This window comes from Vulpes vulpes, chromosome 1 (genome assembly GCF_048418805.1).
Source record: "Vulpes vulpes isolate BD-2025 chromosome 1, VulVul3, whole genome shotgun sequence".
NCBI lineage: Eukaryota > Metazoa > Chordata > Mammalia > Carnivora > Canidae > Vulpes > Vulpes vulpes.
This window is the reverse complement of record NC_132780.1, coordinates 125,873,425-125,890,444: the sequence shown is the minus strand read 5'-3', so window position 1 is coordinate 125,890,444 and position 17,020 is coordinate 125,873,425. Positions and strand designations below refer to the sequence as shown.

The window sequence follows — 17,020 nt, the reverse complement described above, 5'->3', positions numbered from 1 at the left end:
AAGATAAGACTCTTATTTTTTTAAAAGATTTTATTTATTTATTCATGAGAGAGACAGAGAGAGAAGCAGAGACACAGGCAGAGGGAGAAGCAGGCTTCATGCGGGGAGCCTGATGTGGGACTTGGACCTGGGAATCCAGGATCACACCCTGAGCCGAAGGCAGGCGCTCCACCACTGAGCCACCCAGGCATCCCTTATTTTGCTAGTTATAAACAGTTTATGTAAAGGCTGTATACTAACTGGTCCTTTCTCTCTGCAGAGACTGAGCAAAAATGCTTTCAGTTAAAATATAGACATATGTGAGATTTTTTACAGCCAATAAAATAAAATAAAACTACCAGATATAGATAGATACAACCATGTTTTAAAATTTTTTTTTTATTATTTATTTATGATAGTCATATATATAGAGAGAGGCAGAGACAAGGCAGAGATAAAGGCAGAGGGAGAAGCAGGCTCCATGCACCGGGAGCCCGACATGGGATTCGATTCCGGGTCTCCAGGATTGCGCCCTGGGCCAAAGGCAGGTGCCAAACCGCTGCGCCACCCAGGGATCCCACAACCATGTTTTAATGTGAATACATTCTTAAAGGAAAAAAATTTTTAAGCCCCACATTTCCATGGATTTACCAAAAGTAATTGAGCTTGTCTTAAGGCTGAACACTGTGACTTTTTAAGGCTTTCTCCAGGTCTGTGTTTCTACACAGAGTTAAAATCTTGGTAAATGTTTAATCTATAAGCAGTTCTGAAAGTTCTCTTTGTAAGTGTAGTTCTCCTTCCTCCACCAAAAAGATAAAAAAACAACACAAAGAATCTTCCCAAAACGAGAGAAAATTTATGTACAATAGGAACTTTAGGAACAGAAAGAGGTAAGGTCAATCTTTTTAAAATCAGGTCATTTTTGGTTTTGTTGTGTTTTTTTTTAAGTTTTTCTTTAAATTCCAGTTAACATACAGTGTTATGTTGGTTTCAGGTATACAGTACAGTGATTCAGCAGTTCCATGTATCATCCTGTGCTCCTCACAAGTGCACTCCTTAATCACCTATTTAACACATTCTGCTACCAAAACTAGGTCATTTTGTGACATATGTATCTATATATGTGTGTCACAGAGATTTAAAAAAAAATCTTTTTTTAAATTAAGTAGGCTCTTCACCCAGCATGGGGCTTTATTTACAACCCTGAGATCAAGAGTTGCATGCTCTGCTGACTGAGCCAGCCAGACATCCCTTACAGAGATTTTTAAAGTGATTAAAAAAAATGTGGTCCTATTAGAGGGTTTTGTTTCTTTTTCTTTCTTAAAGTTAAATTAGCCATTTTAAAAAAATCATACTTAAAAAAAAATCATACTTTAGAAATTAGTGTTAACTTTAGCTAAGTAAATTATTTTTTCCTGTCTTCTTTTTACTCTTGAGGTATAATGGACATATAACTTCATAATAGTTTCAGATACACAACATTACCTTGCAGTATTTGTATGTATTGTGAAGTGATCATAAGTCTACTTAATGTCTGTCACCATATAGTTATAAAAAATTTTTTCTTGTAACGAAAACTTTTGAGATTTTCTCTTAGCAACTTTTAAATATGCAATACAGTATTAATTGTAGTCACTGTGCTATAAGTTCTTAAATATAAAACTAAAAAGGATATTTTTATTTTTAGTGTTATCACCCAATTGAGCAATGAAATTAGCTGTTGATTACTTTTACTGCTGGAAGAGAATCTTGATTTGAATAATCTAGAATGACTTATAATTGTTCACTTTTGACTTTGAACTGAATAGAGCATCATAATTTATAACAGGGTTAGAAGTGACCATACTTGAGTAATGTAGCTATCCTCTGAATAAATATTTAAGTGGATCATTGGTAAATGTGTGGTACACAGAAGAATTATTGGGTTGACTTTCACAATTGAATTTCATTATAAATATATTTATCTTCCACAATTTTTTTCATGAAATCATAAATTTAAGACCATGATTCTTAAACTTAAAAGTACGTAGGAATCACTTGAAGCATTTTTAAGCTGCAGGGTTTTGAGTAAGGTCCAGGAATTTACATTTTTAACCAAAATTCCAGATGTTTTTTTATACAGGTAGACCATGGATCATACTTTTTTTTTTTAAAGATTTTATTTATTTATTCAGGAGAGACACAGAGAGAGAGAGGCAGAGACACAGGCAGAGGGAGAAGTAGGCTCCATGCAGGGAGCCCGACGTGGGACTCAATCCCGGGACCCCAGGATCATGCCCTGGGCCGAGGCAGGCGCTTAACTGCTGAGCCACCCAGGCATCCTGGATCATACTTTTAATCATCTTTTTTTTTTAAAGATTTATTTTTATTTATTTATTTATGATAGACAGAGAGAGAGAGAGAGAGAGAGAGAGGCAGAGACATAGGCAGAGGGAGAAGCAGGCTCCATGCCGGGAGCCTGACGCAGGACTCGATCCTGGGACTCCAGGATCGCACCCTGGGCCGAAGGCAGGCACGAAACTGCTGAGCCACCCAGGGATCCCCTTAATTATCTTTTAAAGTACAGAGGCTTTATATTTCAAGATAGCCAAATTTATTCTTTATGATTCGTGGTTTCCCTATTTTAAGAAATTCTGCCTGTTTCCTATCATATGGATACTCACTTTGAGAAATACGGTTTTTGAATAGATTATTTTATAAGTACAGTATCCCTATGGTTGACTGACCTTCAACAACTACAGAATCCACAAATTTCTGAATTTATTATTTTTTTATTTTCTTATTTTTTACTTTTTAAAGATTTATTCATGAGAGAGAGAGAGAGAGGCAGAGACACAGGCAGAGGGAGAAGCAGGCTCCATGCAGGGAGCCTCATGCGGGACTCGATCCTGGGACTCCAGGGTCAGGCCCTGGGCTGAAGACGTGCTAAACCGCTGAGCCACCCGGGCTGCCCCAAATTTCTGAATTTAATCGCATAGGATTCTTATGCAGATAATCTTGGACAAATATGAATATTATTGATCCTTGATATATTTTTTAAAATTTTATTTATTTATTCCTGAGAGACACAGAGCAAGAGGCAGAGACACAGGCAGAGGGAGAAGCAGGCTCTCTGCAGGGAGCCTGATGCGGGACTCAATCCCGGAACCGCAGGATCACAACCTGAGCCAAAGGCAGACACTCAACCACTGAGCCACCAAGGCATCCCTGAGCCTTGATATTTAAAACTTCAACTTTATCATCTAGCTTACCTACCTACTCTTTAGGTAGAAGTAGAAAGTCCATAGTGTTACAGTTTTGTAGGCTAAGATTAATAAGGCTAAAGTCACTGGTTTTTAATTTCTCCAGAGATTTTATGTTTTTCTCTTCATTAAATATGAACCCTTTTTTTAATTTTTTTTTGAAACCGTTTTAAGGTAGATAAGAATTTGGCTCTTTTAGGGCATCTGGGTGGCTCAGTGGTTGAGCGTTTGCGTTTGGCTCAGGCCGTGATCCTGGGGCCTAGGATCAAGTCATGCATCAGGCTCCCCACAAGGACCCTGCTTCTCCCTCTGCCTGTGTCTCTGCTTCTTTCTCTGTGTCTCTCATGAATAAATAAATAAAATCTTAAAAAAAATTTTGCCTCTTTTAGAATAGGTAAGAATGCCTTGATGGTTTGGAGGCAGTATGATGTCATTACTTAAGTCTTATGATTTGTAAAATGGGGCTAGTGATACAGTGTATTGTGAGCGTTAAATACTACATGTAAAACCAGTTATGTGCTATTAAATATTTGTTGAATGATTGGATAAATGGGTTAGTTTTAGGGTCTAGAGTAAGCCTTCTCTATGAGGTTAATCAGTCTCCAATGGCTAGACTGCCTTAAATGGCCTTTGAAGAAAACCAAACCACTTAAGCAGGTCTTCTAACAGCCTTATAGGTGTATTTCTATATATTTATCTACATTAATTTGCTTATTAGTAAGATGTGGGTTCTGTTGATAATAATTTTGAATAATTTGAAACTTGATATTAACCCAGATATTTTTGAGCTAAAGTTTGAGAATCTGAATTGGAATAGTATTAGTTTTGGCTAATGTTTGGGTTAACTCTTTAAAATGAATTACGAAAAAAAAAAGAATTACGATTTAATAATCTATGTGCCATGGGAGACATTTGTACAGTTTGAATGTCACATTTTGCTTCCTTTTTATTAATAGGCAATGAGGAAATTTAGTGGCAAACTTAATATATAAATGATAAAAACACTAAACATCTATTGTGCTTAGCATGGCATGATGTATATACTTTCTTAAGACTACATTAAGACTGATTTAATTTAGCTTCTGTGCCTTTATGCCCTAGTATACAAATGAACATTGTGGTGATATGTGTATTTTTTGGAGGGCCTGAGATTATCAAGCAACCAGTTAGAAAGTAAGAAGGCCCTGATAATGTTTAGAAGACTGGTATTTTCTAACAATGATTATGTTAATAGAAATCTTAAGTAGTCAAAATAAAGTCAAAATAACTTCAAATGTCCTTGGTGTGATTTTAAGCAAACTTTCTCCCAACTGGAAGTTGAACTTTTTCATATGGCATTGCCTATAGTTCCTTATGTTAAAGATAAGACTAGAAATGAATTTTTACAAATCTTTTTTCCCCTGCCCTTTCTGAGTTAACGTTTTGCCTTTGGGGATATTTCCAGGTTCATGGATGCCTCTGATGCATTTATAATTTTGAATTGAAGTTTTTGCAGTGTCTTGGACTGGGGCTTAAATGTTTTTGGCTCATTGTGGCAGAAGTGTAGTTAAAAATAGTTTTTATTTAATGAAATAGTAGCTAAGCCAGATTTTACTGTATTGTAAAATCAATATTTATACACAAATTGAATTACTATACATTGAGGCTTTTAGAATGTTTCTAAAAGGACTATTTCTCTGGAGTTCAACAAATAGGTTTTCTGCAACAGAAGGAAAATTGGGTAGAAGTGAGGGCTTTGGAATCAGATAGATTTGAGTGCTTTATCCAGAGATCTTTGTGATTGTAGCAAGAATGGCTCTTCCTCATCTGCAGAATGGGATAATAATCCCTGCTTTACAGGGTGGTTATAAGGATTAAAAAAGATAATCTAGAAAAGGTTGTTTACTGAGTACCTGGTTCATAAGCATTTAGTAAACGGAGTACAAATTTTAATGGATGTTGTGTGCATATATTTGTATTTTTTAAAAGTAACGAAGATCTTTTGCTGTTCCTTTTCAGGTCAGTTGATCACACTGATGGCCAAAGTGTCTTAACAGACTCACTATGGAGGCGGTATAGTGAATTTGAATTGTTGAGAAACTACCTTTTAGTTTACTATCCACATGTTGTTGTGCCACCTCTACCAGAAAAAAGGGTAAGAAATGAAATAGCAGTATAGTTCAGTAGTATTTAGCCTTGAGACTAGTCTTCATGATTGTTTTGTTTACCTAGGCAGAATTTGTTTGGCATAAACTCTCTGCTGACAACATGGACCCGGATTTTGTGGAAAGACGAAGGATTGGTTTAGAAAACTTTCTCTTGAGAGTTGCCTCGCATCCCATCCTTTGTAGAGACAAAATCTTCTATTTGTTTTTAACACAGGTATTTTTCTTTTATTTTTAGTCTTTTTGAAAATTCATTTGATTTTTTTTTTCCTTTTAAACTCTAGAATGTTTTGGCTTAAGTATCTCTTTGGAGCAGTTTTATTAATGTATATGCATTTAATTGTGTTTCTTAATTTGTTTTAAATTTCAGAATTACAGAGTGACATCACTCGGCTAACATTTTTATACTTAAAGATACTAAAGATGGTATTTTGGGGCATCACTTAAATGATAATCAAAGTTAGTCTTTAGTTTTTTGAAGCCCAGATCTATAAAATCTTGGGTCTGTCTTTTGGTAATCTTGGAATCTGGATTATATGTTTAATTTTGACATGAATTCTTTCTTTTTAACCTTTCTCCCATTTTCCCTGAAACAAAACAGGATGATAGATATGTAGTTTATTTAATTTGGTTATTCCTCATGGGTTTATTTTGCAATGATTTCTAAAATTAACTTTAACTTTTTAGGAAGGTAACTGGAAGGAGACCGTGAATGAAACTGGGTTTCAACTGAAGGTGAGAATATTTGTATGAAATAATTTGACAAGTTCCTTTATACAAGTTCCTTTCCTAGCACAGTTCCACACACTTAGTGCATACTTGTGTATTCAATATTTATTGAATGCGTGAATGTTGAAATAGACTTTGTGTCTAATGTCATTAGTAAGGTTTTCAAAGAAACACTGTATATTCACTTTGGATTTACATAATTTAGTGAGGCTATATTTATGAATTTCATTCTATTCGGAAGGAACATTTTGAAACAGTAATTTAGACACGAGCTGTAGATTTTTTTCTGCAGTATGCTCATATATTTTACATCTTTTTTTTACTCTGTCTTTACCATTTCCACTCACAATCTTGCCCACACACTTGCTCATTCTTTATCAGATATGAAAGACACTTCTGAAGAATTGAGCTTAGAGTTCCCATTCATAGCAGACTGAAAGATGAGGCATGTGTCATTCTTCTCTCTACTGGGTCATAGTGATCAGCTTTGAGTGGACATAGTAGTCATTTTGAATTAGTGTCTGTTAGTGATGTAGCTTTTCAAATTTAATCATTATAATTCATGTTTGGGAATGAAATTGTTATCTAAAAATTGAAAAGCATTGTATGGTGTGATGGCTACCCTAACTCCTATCTATCCTCCCTGTTGTCCTCAAAAGTAATGTAACCTAAATTGTTGGTAAGGTTTTGAAAATTTTCAATCTCTTGTGTAAACTGAACAGGTAAGTAGAAAAACGTGATGTAAATTGATGTATAAATCAATAAAGAATTCACATGGTAATACAATAACAAAAGTTTAATAGACCTAGGCAACAAGAACAAAATGCCTTTACAATAGTTTTGAAACACCCCGTAGAGATTTATATATTGGCACATAGGTATTTGAAACGTAGCACAAAAAAACTAGGAAGAGAAAATTTTGTTCTGCATGGAAAGTATAATCAAGTATTTAATTGTCAAGCTGATTCTAATATATAAATATTCTGTTGACAGGTTGTATGAAAAAATTAGAATTTTCTTGGCTATAATTCATTACTTAATGGCACACAGAATACTGGAATTTCAATTTAGATTTGGATTTGAAGTAACTCAAAACTTTAAAAAATGTTTATATTTTGATTTTCTAGGCACTATCCAAGATGTTAGGAGCTAATATTAAGGAAAAGAGAAAAGTAAAGCATAGTTGTTTTGGTGACTTCTCTTTATGTGATAGTCCTCGATTTAGTCGTTAGTTTAGTTAACAGTTGTTTGTCTTTGAACCCAGTTTTTTTTTTTTGAACCCAGTTTTTGACCATGATTTTGGTGACCTTGAGAAAGTTCTTGAGTTTCTTCATTTATATAGATGATGCTATTCACTGAGTGCTTTGAATCTTGTTTATAGGTGATATTTAAGAGTTTAGTTAAAATACTTCATATTTGGGTTGCTTTATGGTGAAATCTCAGTTTCACTTTTATAAAGCCTTTGAAAGGTAATATTTAACGTGCACTATTAATAATTTGAAAAGTCAGACTTTTAATGAAATAGAGTAGAAATAAGACGTATGAAGAGACTTTGGAAATCCTTGAGTCCTATGGTATTACTTATTTTGTTGTGGGTGTTTCTTAAGTTCTTTCATCAGTGAAATGGAATCTTTTTTAGACAGCCTCACACTTGTATGTACATGCATGCATACATGCAAACATGTATATAAGAGTCATGTACATACATGTTACCATCCCATATTACCTCTATTTTTGTTTATAAATTATGTAATTAATGTATGTAAAAATGGTTGGTAAAGGAAGTATTAAGGGATGCCTGGGTCACTCAGTCACTTAAGCGTCTGCCTTTGGCTCTGGTCATGATCCCAGGGTCCTGGGATAGAGCCCTGCATCCAGCCCCCTGCTCCTCCCTCTGCCTTCTGCTCTTCCTGCTTATGCTGTCTCTCTATCAAATGAATAAATAAAATCTTTTTTAAAAAATAAAGGGAATATTGGAAACTATTTTTGTGAAAATGAGATTGTTCTGAATCAGGCCAAATACTTAAATTTTATAAGAATATTTGACCTTGGCAGGTGCCTGGGTGACTCAGTCAGTTAAGTGTCTGTTTCAGGATCTCAGCTCAGGTTTTTATCTGAGGGTTGTGGGTTCAGGCCCTGCATTGGGCTCTGTGCTGGGCATGGAATCTACTTAAAAAAATTTTTTGACTTTGGCCCTAGCTTTTGGATTGTCGTTCTCAAACTGAAATGTCAGTTTACTTTAATTTTCCTTTTTTCACACATGTTTAATTTAATATATAGTTTTGGCCTACTAGATATTTCTTAAGTTTTTTTAGAGTAATTATTATACCCAGCAAGATAATTGTAAAAATCTAGTTTCCTTTTTTGTTTTTAAGATTTTATTTCAGAGAGAAAGAGAGGAGGAATGGGGCAGAGGGAGAGGGAGACTCAGGCAGACTAGCTGCTGAGTGCAGAGCCCAATGTGGGGCTCAGTATTACGATCCTGAGAACATGGCCTGAGCTGAAACCAAGAGTCCCATGCTTAACTGACGGAGTCACCTAGGTGCCCCAAAAATCTAGTTTCTTTTATTTTTTTTTAAAGATTTTATTTATTTATTCATGAGAGACACACAGAGACATAGAGGGAGAAGCAGGCTCTCCATGCAGAGCCGGATATGGGACTCGATCCCAGGACCCGGGGTCACAACCTGAGCCAAAGGCAGACACTCAACCACTTGAGCCACCCAGGCGTCCCTCTAGTTTCTTTTTTATCAATGCTTTGTTTAATATAAACATGAGCAACAACTGTTTCATCACTGCTTTACATTGGTGTTTATCTTGAATATTTGTATAAATATTCATGTTAACCAATTTAGTGAAAGGAGAGGAAAGAGTTATCTAGAGTAATGAACATTTAAATTAATTACCTTAGTATAAGATTATATTGTTTTAATTCCCATTAACTCAATAAATTACTTACATGAAAGTGTCATCCATATACCAAACTGTAAATGATTTTAGGTTGACTTAGAGGAATCTAGAACCCTGTCTGTTGTTTGGAGTAGAGAGGCTGATGTCCACAGTCTGGACATTTAAAATCTCTGCTAATCTCTGTTTTACACAGAAACACTGAGAGAGCCATTGTAGTGACTCCACATGCTGGGTGCCTAGAGAGTATCAGGTGCTTTTCTAGGTGTTGTGGAAACAGTAATGAATGAGCAGAAAAACTTCGTAAACTCCCATGTTCTTATGGAGCTTATATTTTAGTAGTTGGAGACCTTAAATTAACATTTAAATAATATCCTTTAAAATAGTTCTAAATCATCTATGTTAAAGAGTATAACAGCAGAGATTTTTTTCCCCAGGGATTATTTTGTGATAAGTGACCATAAAACTTACTGTCCAAATGGGGACACTTTTAAGAGCAAAAGGGGGCAGTATTAATAATGAGTCTAGGACAACAAGCATAAACCAGCACTGTCCTGGGTAAATTGGGTCACATGGTTGAAGAGATAACATTTGAGCTGAGGCAGGAGTAAGAAACGTGCAGAGGAGTCAACTTGGGAGCCAGGGAAGAGTAATGTTAGAGAGAGGCCCAAGCTGGGTGGTGGTTTACTAGGCAAAGTTTGGGGGAAGAGAAGAATCAGAAAATGAAATAACCAAGGGAAGACAAGATCCAGGACAAGGAAAGTGAAATATGGAATAGGAACCAGAGAGGAAAAGGAAGTGGGGACTAAAGGAGAACTTGAGAATAAGATCGTGACCTAAACTGAAGGCAGACATTTAACCAGCTGAGCCACCAGGTGCCCCAACACATTGTGCTTTTTTTTTTTTTTTTTCCCACATTGTGCTTTTTAATGGCTCTTATGTTCTAGTGGACAACTAAGAGACAAGTAAACAACTAAGATGATTTCAGGTAGTGCTGGTTTTTTAATTTATATGTATATAATATTCATGAGAATTCATAAGTGTTCATTTTTATATATATAATATTTATATATATATTCATGAGAGACACACAGAGAGAGGCAGAGACATAGGCAGAGGCCGAAGTAGGGGACCCGATGTGGGACTCGATCCTGAACCCCGGGATCATACCCTGAGCCAGAGGCAGATGCTCAACAGCTGAGCCACCCGGGTGTCCTGGTGTAGTGCTGTTTTAAAGGAAGTGAAAGGAAGGTTCTATGAAATAATGATGGACCGGGGTTTTCTTTAGGTATTTAATGAGGAATCTGAAAGAGGGTTGGTAAACTGTTAGGTTTGGAATAGTCCAGGTACTTTTTTTGAGATCTGGCTTTGGGGACATTTTAGGCAACTTTCCGGTTTGTGAAATCTCGTGAAATGGTGAGCGTGCTGAGTTGGGTATTCTTTTTTTTTTTTAATTTTTTTTTTATTGGAGTTCAATTTGCCAACATATAGCATATCACCCCTGTGCTCATCCCATCAAGTGCCCCCCTCAGTGTGAGCTGGGTATTCTGATGGACCTGACCTAACAGAATATTGGGTAAGCAAAGGTTAGGATGCTCATGTCTAACATTTTATATGACTTCTAAATTGGTAAACTGTTGATCTTAAAAGTAAAAAATAAATTGGTGCGGTTAAGAATTTGAGATTCCAGAAAAGGTACAGATGAAAATATCCTTCTTTACTCATAGTTTTTATGTAATTTCATCATCATTTAAAGAGTCACCTTTGTATGTGAATATAGAGTCTTTAACACTTGGTGTTTAGTTATTTTAATGAATTAAAAGAACATGAAGGAGTAATATATACCTTAAATTCATGGGTATTTTTGTATGTAAGGACTTTCACATGCACTAGCTTGTTTGCCCTTGAGAAATGAGAAAGGTTAAGAATTGGTGAAATACTGATTTTAGAAATAAGAGGATCCCAAGAAATAAGTGATAAATTAAGTTTCTATAGGTATGCTTTTTTTTTAAAGATTCATTCATTCATTCATTCATTCATTCATTCATTCATGAGAGACGCAGAGAGAGGCAGAGACACAGGCAGTGGGAGAAGCAGGCTCCATGCAGGGAGCCCGACGTGGGACTCCATCCCGGGACTCCAGGATCAGGCCCTGGGCTGAAGGCGACGCTAAACCGCTGAGCCACCTGGCCTGCCCCAAGTTCTATAGATATTCTTGATAGGTTTTTGAATTTCTTGTGATCTGAAGTTCTAAGAGGCTGAGTTTGTGGAGTAACTTATTTGTTGCATTTGTTTTTATTTTCTTAGCCAAGTAATTTGAGGATCCTAGGATTGTTGTCTTGTTTGTTTTATTAACTTGGGAATTTATGTAATTATGGATTGGAAATTGGAATAATGTAAAATTTTCAAGCTGATTGGGAGATTCAGACTACATTATAAAATTAATTCCTGATTGAGCCACCTTTTATGAACACTGTAGTTTCTGTGCCCAGTCAGAATTCACTGGTTTTGTTTGTGAGAACTTAGGATAGGATTTGGATCTATTAAGTTCAAATTTTATAGAATGCAATTATTGTTTCATGCTGATCCCTCTGTTCCTCTGAGAGCAATTACTTAGAATAAGTAAAAATAATTGAAAAGTTGAAAAAAGATAGTTAAAAAGTTATGTTGTCTTGTAACATTTTCTTTCAACTAGAAAGTAATTTGAAGTCCTCTTGGTTTACTTCAGTCTACAGTATTTAGTAGAGGTATTTGCATATGTTTTTTTTAAGTACTGATCATGACAGTGAAAAAAAAAAAAAACAGGGTATATTTGGTTTGGATTCCATCTGAGAACTACCTGCAGTAATGCATTTGCTTTAGAGCAGTAGTTTTATTTAGTTTATCATTGCTTTTCTTGATTTAGAGAAAGGTAAACTACTTTTTTTCACATGACCTATTCTGACTTGTGATACTGCAGAACTATATATGTATATGTGTATGTGTATATATACATAGACACCTGTTAGTGTGTTGATGTTTATAATTGTTTTACTTTGGTATTATTGAATGGCATGTGTTCAGTTTAATTTATTAAAATATTGTTTTTGTAGTATTTTCAAAAAATAAGCTGTTTTTAAGATACGTTTATTGTGTTTGACACAAATGGTATGAAGAAAACTATATTTATTAAGCATCTTAATTCTAAAGGGAAAGTAAAATTGTTTGGATTTGTACCCTGAAATGTAATTGTATTAAGTAAACAAATTATTTTTTCCAGGCAGACTCCAGGTTAAAAGCGCTTAATGCAACATTCAGAGTGAAAAACCCAGACAAGTAAGGTTTTGTTTTAATAACAGTTACAATGTTGTTTTGAATGGTGCCCATCAATTTATTTAATTTTTCATTTCTGAATGTATGCACTTTATTTGCTAACTATTTTAAATAGTAATTCACATTTAGTGAAATCCTCTTACAGTCTGAAACTGATTTTGAGATTTGGTAACTTAATTGAGTTTAAGATTGGAAGTAACTAAAGTTTTAGAAAATTAAACCACTGCTTTTTCCTAGAAAGATTTATTAAAATGTTGTTGAAGATAGAAAAATGAGAGAAATAATTTTAATTAAATATGAAATAGGCTTTACCTGTCAAATATGTCCAAAGCTCAGGAGGATTATGTATTATGTATGTATTTGATACTAATCTACTTTGTATACCAAGAAAACTTGATAGATAAATGCATACTAAGAATTTCTGGAGGTATATTTATATGATAATTACTTGACTTCATTAATGTCAGTTTAGTGTTTGTGAGACCATTTCTATAATAAAAGAAGTCTGTGAATTCAGAAAAAAATTTCCTTGGGATGGAACCTAGGCATTTCTTAATATTTGGTTTTACTTATTCTCTGAATTATGTGGATAATTCAGGCTCTTCAGTAATGGACCTGTAACTAGCCTTACCTTTGATTCAGCTAAATTTTTCAGTTAGAATAGTGCTCAGGCAGATGAGGTTTTCCCTTTTTGGCTACCAAGTTCATGAGGGCTGTTAGAATATCTTTAGTTAAGCCTTCAGCATTAATTTCTGTGTGGTATAAATTCTTACCAGAGGCCAGGTTTGCATTACATATTATGCCTGACTTTATAAATCCTAACACAATAACATAATGCCTTTGGTTTTTAATATAAATTTTGAATGTAAAATACAATTAAATAAAGTTTTGGTAATCAGGTAATTGTGACGGTAACCATTGAGGGTTTTTTTTTTATTTTTAATAGACCTATTTATTTTTAAAAATATTTTATTTATTTGAGAGAGAGAGTGAGTGAGAACGTGAGTGGGGATAGGGACAGAGGGAGGGGGGAGAAGGAGAGCCAGACTCCCTGCTGAGCAGGGAGCCTGATGTGGGGCTTGATCCCAGGACCCTGAGATCACAACCTGAGCCAGTCAGATACTTAAACAACTGAGCCACCCAGGTGCCCCTTAATAGACTTTTTTTAGAGTTTTAGTTCTACAAAAAAAATTGAGTGAATAGCACAAAGGTCCCATATATACCCTCTGCCCCCACACATGCACAGTCACCCCCACTATTAGCGTCCCCTGCCAGAATGGTGCATTTGTTACAATTGATGAACCTATATTGACCACACTGTTATTACTTAAAGACATTACATTAGGGTTCACTCTTAGTGTTGTATATTTTATGGGTTTTGACAAATTTATAATGACATGTGTATTCATCATTATAATATCATGCAAAGTATTTTCACTGTCCTTGGGTGCCTGGCAGGCACACTCCCTAGAGAATGTGCCCCTTAATCTCTGGGTCATGAGTTCAAACCCCACATTGAGCAGGGAGCCTACTTCAAACAAACAAACAAACAAACAAACAAAAACCCCAAGCTATTTTCACTGTTCTAAAAATCCTCTGTGATCTGCGTATTTATCCTTCCCTCCCACCCCCTGGCAGCTGGTGATCTGCATAGTTTTGCCTTTCCTAGAATGTCATATACACTAGGTAGCCTTCTCAGATTGGCTTTTTTCACTTAATAATAGGCATTTAAGGTTCCACTCTAAGGGTTATAATAACATGTCATGGTATATAAGAGATGTTCTCTAGGTAAAGAACTACAATTTTAAGTCGTACTCCAAATAAAGCTTTGAAAAACCTAGTAAGCTAGCTTTATGACTTTGGTGGATATACATTCATTAGAGGAACAAGCATGTAGAGGAAACTTTTTAAATTAATATTTTGTCAATTAAATTGAAAAGTATATTATCAATTGTTTTTCTTCTCTGGTCAAAACCAGGTTCTTGGATTGTAAAATTTTATTTAATATCCATATTATATATAAAATTTTATTTTATTTTATTTTATTTTAATTTTATTTTAATTTTATTTTATTTTTTAAAGATTTTATTTATTTATCCACAAGAGACACAGAGAGAGAGAGAGGTGTAGAGACACAGGCAGAGGGAAAAGCAGGCCCCATGCAGGGAGCCTGACGTGGGACTTGATCTCGGGTCTCCAGGATCACACCCTGGGCTGAAGGCAGTACTAAACCGCTAAGCCACCCGGGCTGCCCTATATATAAAATTTTAAAGTTGATATGACCAATAATATAACCAAGGCAGTTTATTGCTCCTGCTCTTATTAAGTGTGTAATTAATATATAATTAGTAATGGAATTTGTGTGCCATAAATTGTAGTTAAGGGGATTGTCTATATCATTCATTGGGTTTTTTAAAAACAATTTACATATTTTTAAGTAATCTCTACACCCAACATGGGGCTTGATCTCATGACCCCAATGTCAAGAGTCACATGCTCCTCCCAACTGAGCCAGCCAGGCACCCCTGTATCATTCATTGTTAAAACAGATTCTTCATTTACAGAATCTCTGTTCCAGCTGTGTTATATGTTATATATATATATTTTATACTGGGTCTAGTTGGCCCAATATATATTATTCATACCATTACTAAAATATTTTGTAGCACTAAAATACTTTTATTCTGTCCTTTCTTAAAATGTAGAAAACTAGAAAGAGGGATCCCTGGGTGGCGCAGCGGTTTGGCGCCTGCCTTTGGCCCGGGGCACGATCCTGGAGACCCGGGATCGGGTCCCACGTCGGGCTCCCGGTGCATGGAGCCTGCTTCTCCCTCTCCCTCTGCCTGTGTCTCTGTCTCTCTCTCTCTCTCTGTGTGACTATTATAAATAAATAAAAATTAAAAAAAAAAACTAGAAAGATTTTTAGAGTATAATTTTACCAAAATGATAACTAGCTTCATGTTTCTTCAAACTGGCTTCTTCGCTGGCTTAGTTGGACGAGCATGCGACATTTGATCTCGTGGTTGCGAGTTTGAGCCCCACGTTCAGTGTAGAGATTACTGAAAAAAAAAAAGAACTTAGATATGTTCCTTCAAACTAGACAGTTAAAGAGCAGTTTGGAGATGGACCTCGAGTCTTCTACTTTTATGTGGCAATATTTGGGCAATATTTAGGAGGTAGACTGAGTAATTAGTAGAATGAATGGGGCAAAAGAGAGGCCCAGAAAATACAGGTAGCATCCAGGTTTCATTCTTTAGAGTGCTTGGGAACATAGGGGAAGAGAGATTTGGGAGGGATAGGGGAAGATAAGTTGAGCTTTGGGTATGTAAGCCAGTAGAAACGTGTGCTAGTCAGTTGGCTTTGTAGATCTGGTGTTTAGGAGAGATATTTGGGCGGGAGGTAGAAATTTGGAATTCAGTAGCATGTATGTTATGATTGTGAAGCTTTATGAATACATAAGAGTGTACAGATTGAAAAATTGATTATTAAGATGGCTGAGGACCCAGGATTGGACCCTAAGGAGTGCCGCCATCACTTTGAGGGTGTTTTCCAAAGTGTAATCTGAATGATCAGTAACATCTTGAATCCTGCAGGTTGAGCTTGTTAAACCTTCGGCTTCCTGAGTTCCACTAGGGCTTCTGTGTACAGTTTTGCTTGTTCACACCCCGCTCTTGCTGAGAGGCCCTCTGTAGTGTTTCTAACGAACACTTCAGGGGTTCTTTGCACACTAAAGTTGGAGGTATAGTAGGTGGGTGAAGGAAATGAGAACTGCAGAAGAGACTTCAGGCATATCCAGAGAGTAAAAGGAAAATCTTGAGAAAATAAAACTGATGTCAAGGGAACAAATTTTTGAGGAGGTTGAGATCAGTTGTTACACTGCTGAAAGGACCAAGAAAGACTGAGGACTAAAGGATTTTAGCAACATGAGACTAGTTAGTGAGTTTGTCAGGAGGATTTCTCCACTCTGATGCTGGAGGCAAATCTAAATTGCCCTGGGTTACACCGTGAATGGGAGGTGGTTGTTGGTTGAGAGAATGCCTTGCCAAATTGTACCTGTGGGAGGGCTGAGTGTGAGAAGGTGTTAACAGGTGGGTGTGTTGTCAGGGGAATGTGTGTATGAATTTTAATATAGGAGAGTTAATTGATACGCTAACGAGGAGGAGCTTGCACAGAGAAAGGAAGTTAGGAATATGGGAGAGAGTTGGGCAGAATATAGAGTATTGATGAGAAGGGTCCTCGGGCGAAGAAGGAACACCAGGTGTAGATGTATTTATTGGCAGGAGATCTTACTAATGGCCGCGTTTAATATGTGAAGCTTGGTTAGAGAGTGACAGGGAGCGGTATCAGAAATTTCACCTCTGCATGCAGATTGATTGAGCTTAGAGACCATGAGTTTAGCACCATAAATATTTTCAAGTAATTTTTCATAAAACAAGTTTTATCGCTATCTCAGTTCCACAGTAAAAGTTATGAAGTAGGACATCTTTTCTTATCTTGACAAATATCAAAAGACAGTATGATTGTTTTATTTTAAAGTTTTTTGAATTAAAAAAAAAAAAAGTTTTTTGAATTTTTATTGGAGTGTACTTAAGGCCAGCGTATGATTTAGTAGAAACAGTTTCATTATTGTCAGGTACTACTGTTTTGTTTTCGGTTTTTTGATTGTTTTCATGAGAAAAAATAATGTTTTATTTTTTCCCTGTTTTA

The 17,020-nt window shown here is 35.7% G+C and overlaps 1 protein-coding gene across 2 annotated transcripts in view; it reads left to right on the top strand.

Annotated features, from left to right (window-relative positions):
* Positions 1–17,020, top strand: part of SNX4 (sorting nexin 4) — a 70,196-nt gene that overhangs the window by 16,577 nt on the left and 36,599 nt on the right. For both annotated transcript variants that reach the window (XM_072728748.1, XM_072728671.1), the window contains exons 3-6: positions 5,220–5,355; positions 5,433–5,582; positions 6,053–6,100; positions 12,261–12,316. In XM_072728748.1, coding sequence (XP_072584849.1) covers positions 5,220–5,355; positions 5,433–5,582; positions 6,053–6,100; positions 12,261–12,316 — 390 coding nt within the window. The remainder of the gene's footprint in view (positions 1–5,219; positions 5,356–5,432; positions 5,583–6,052; positions 6,101–12,260; positions 12,317–17,020) is intronic.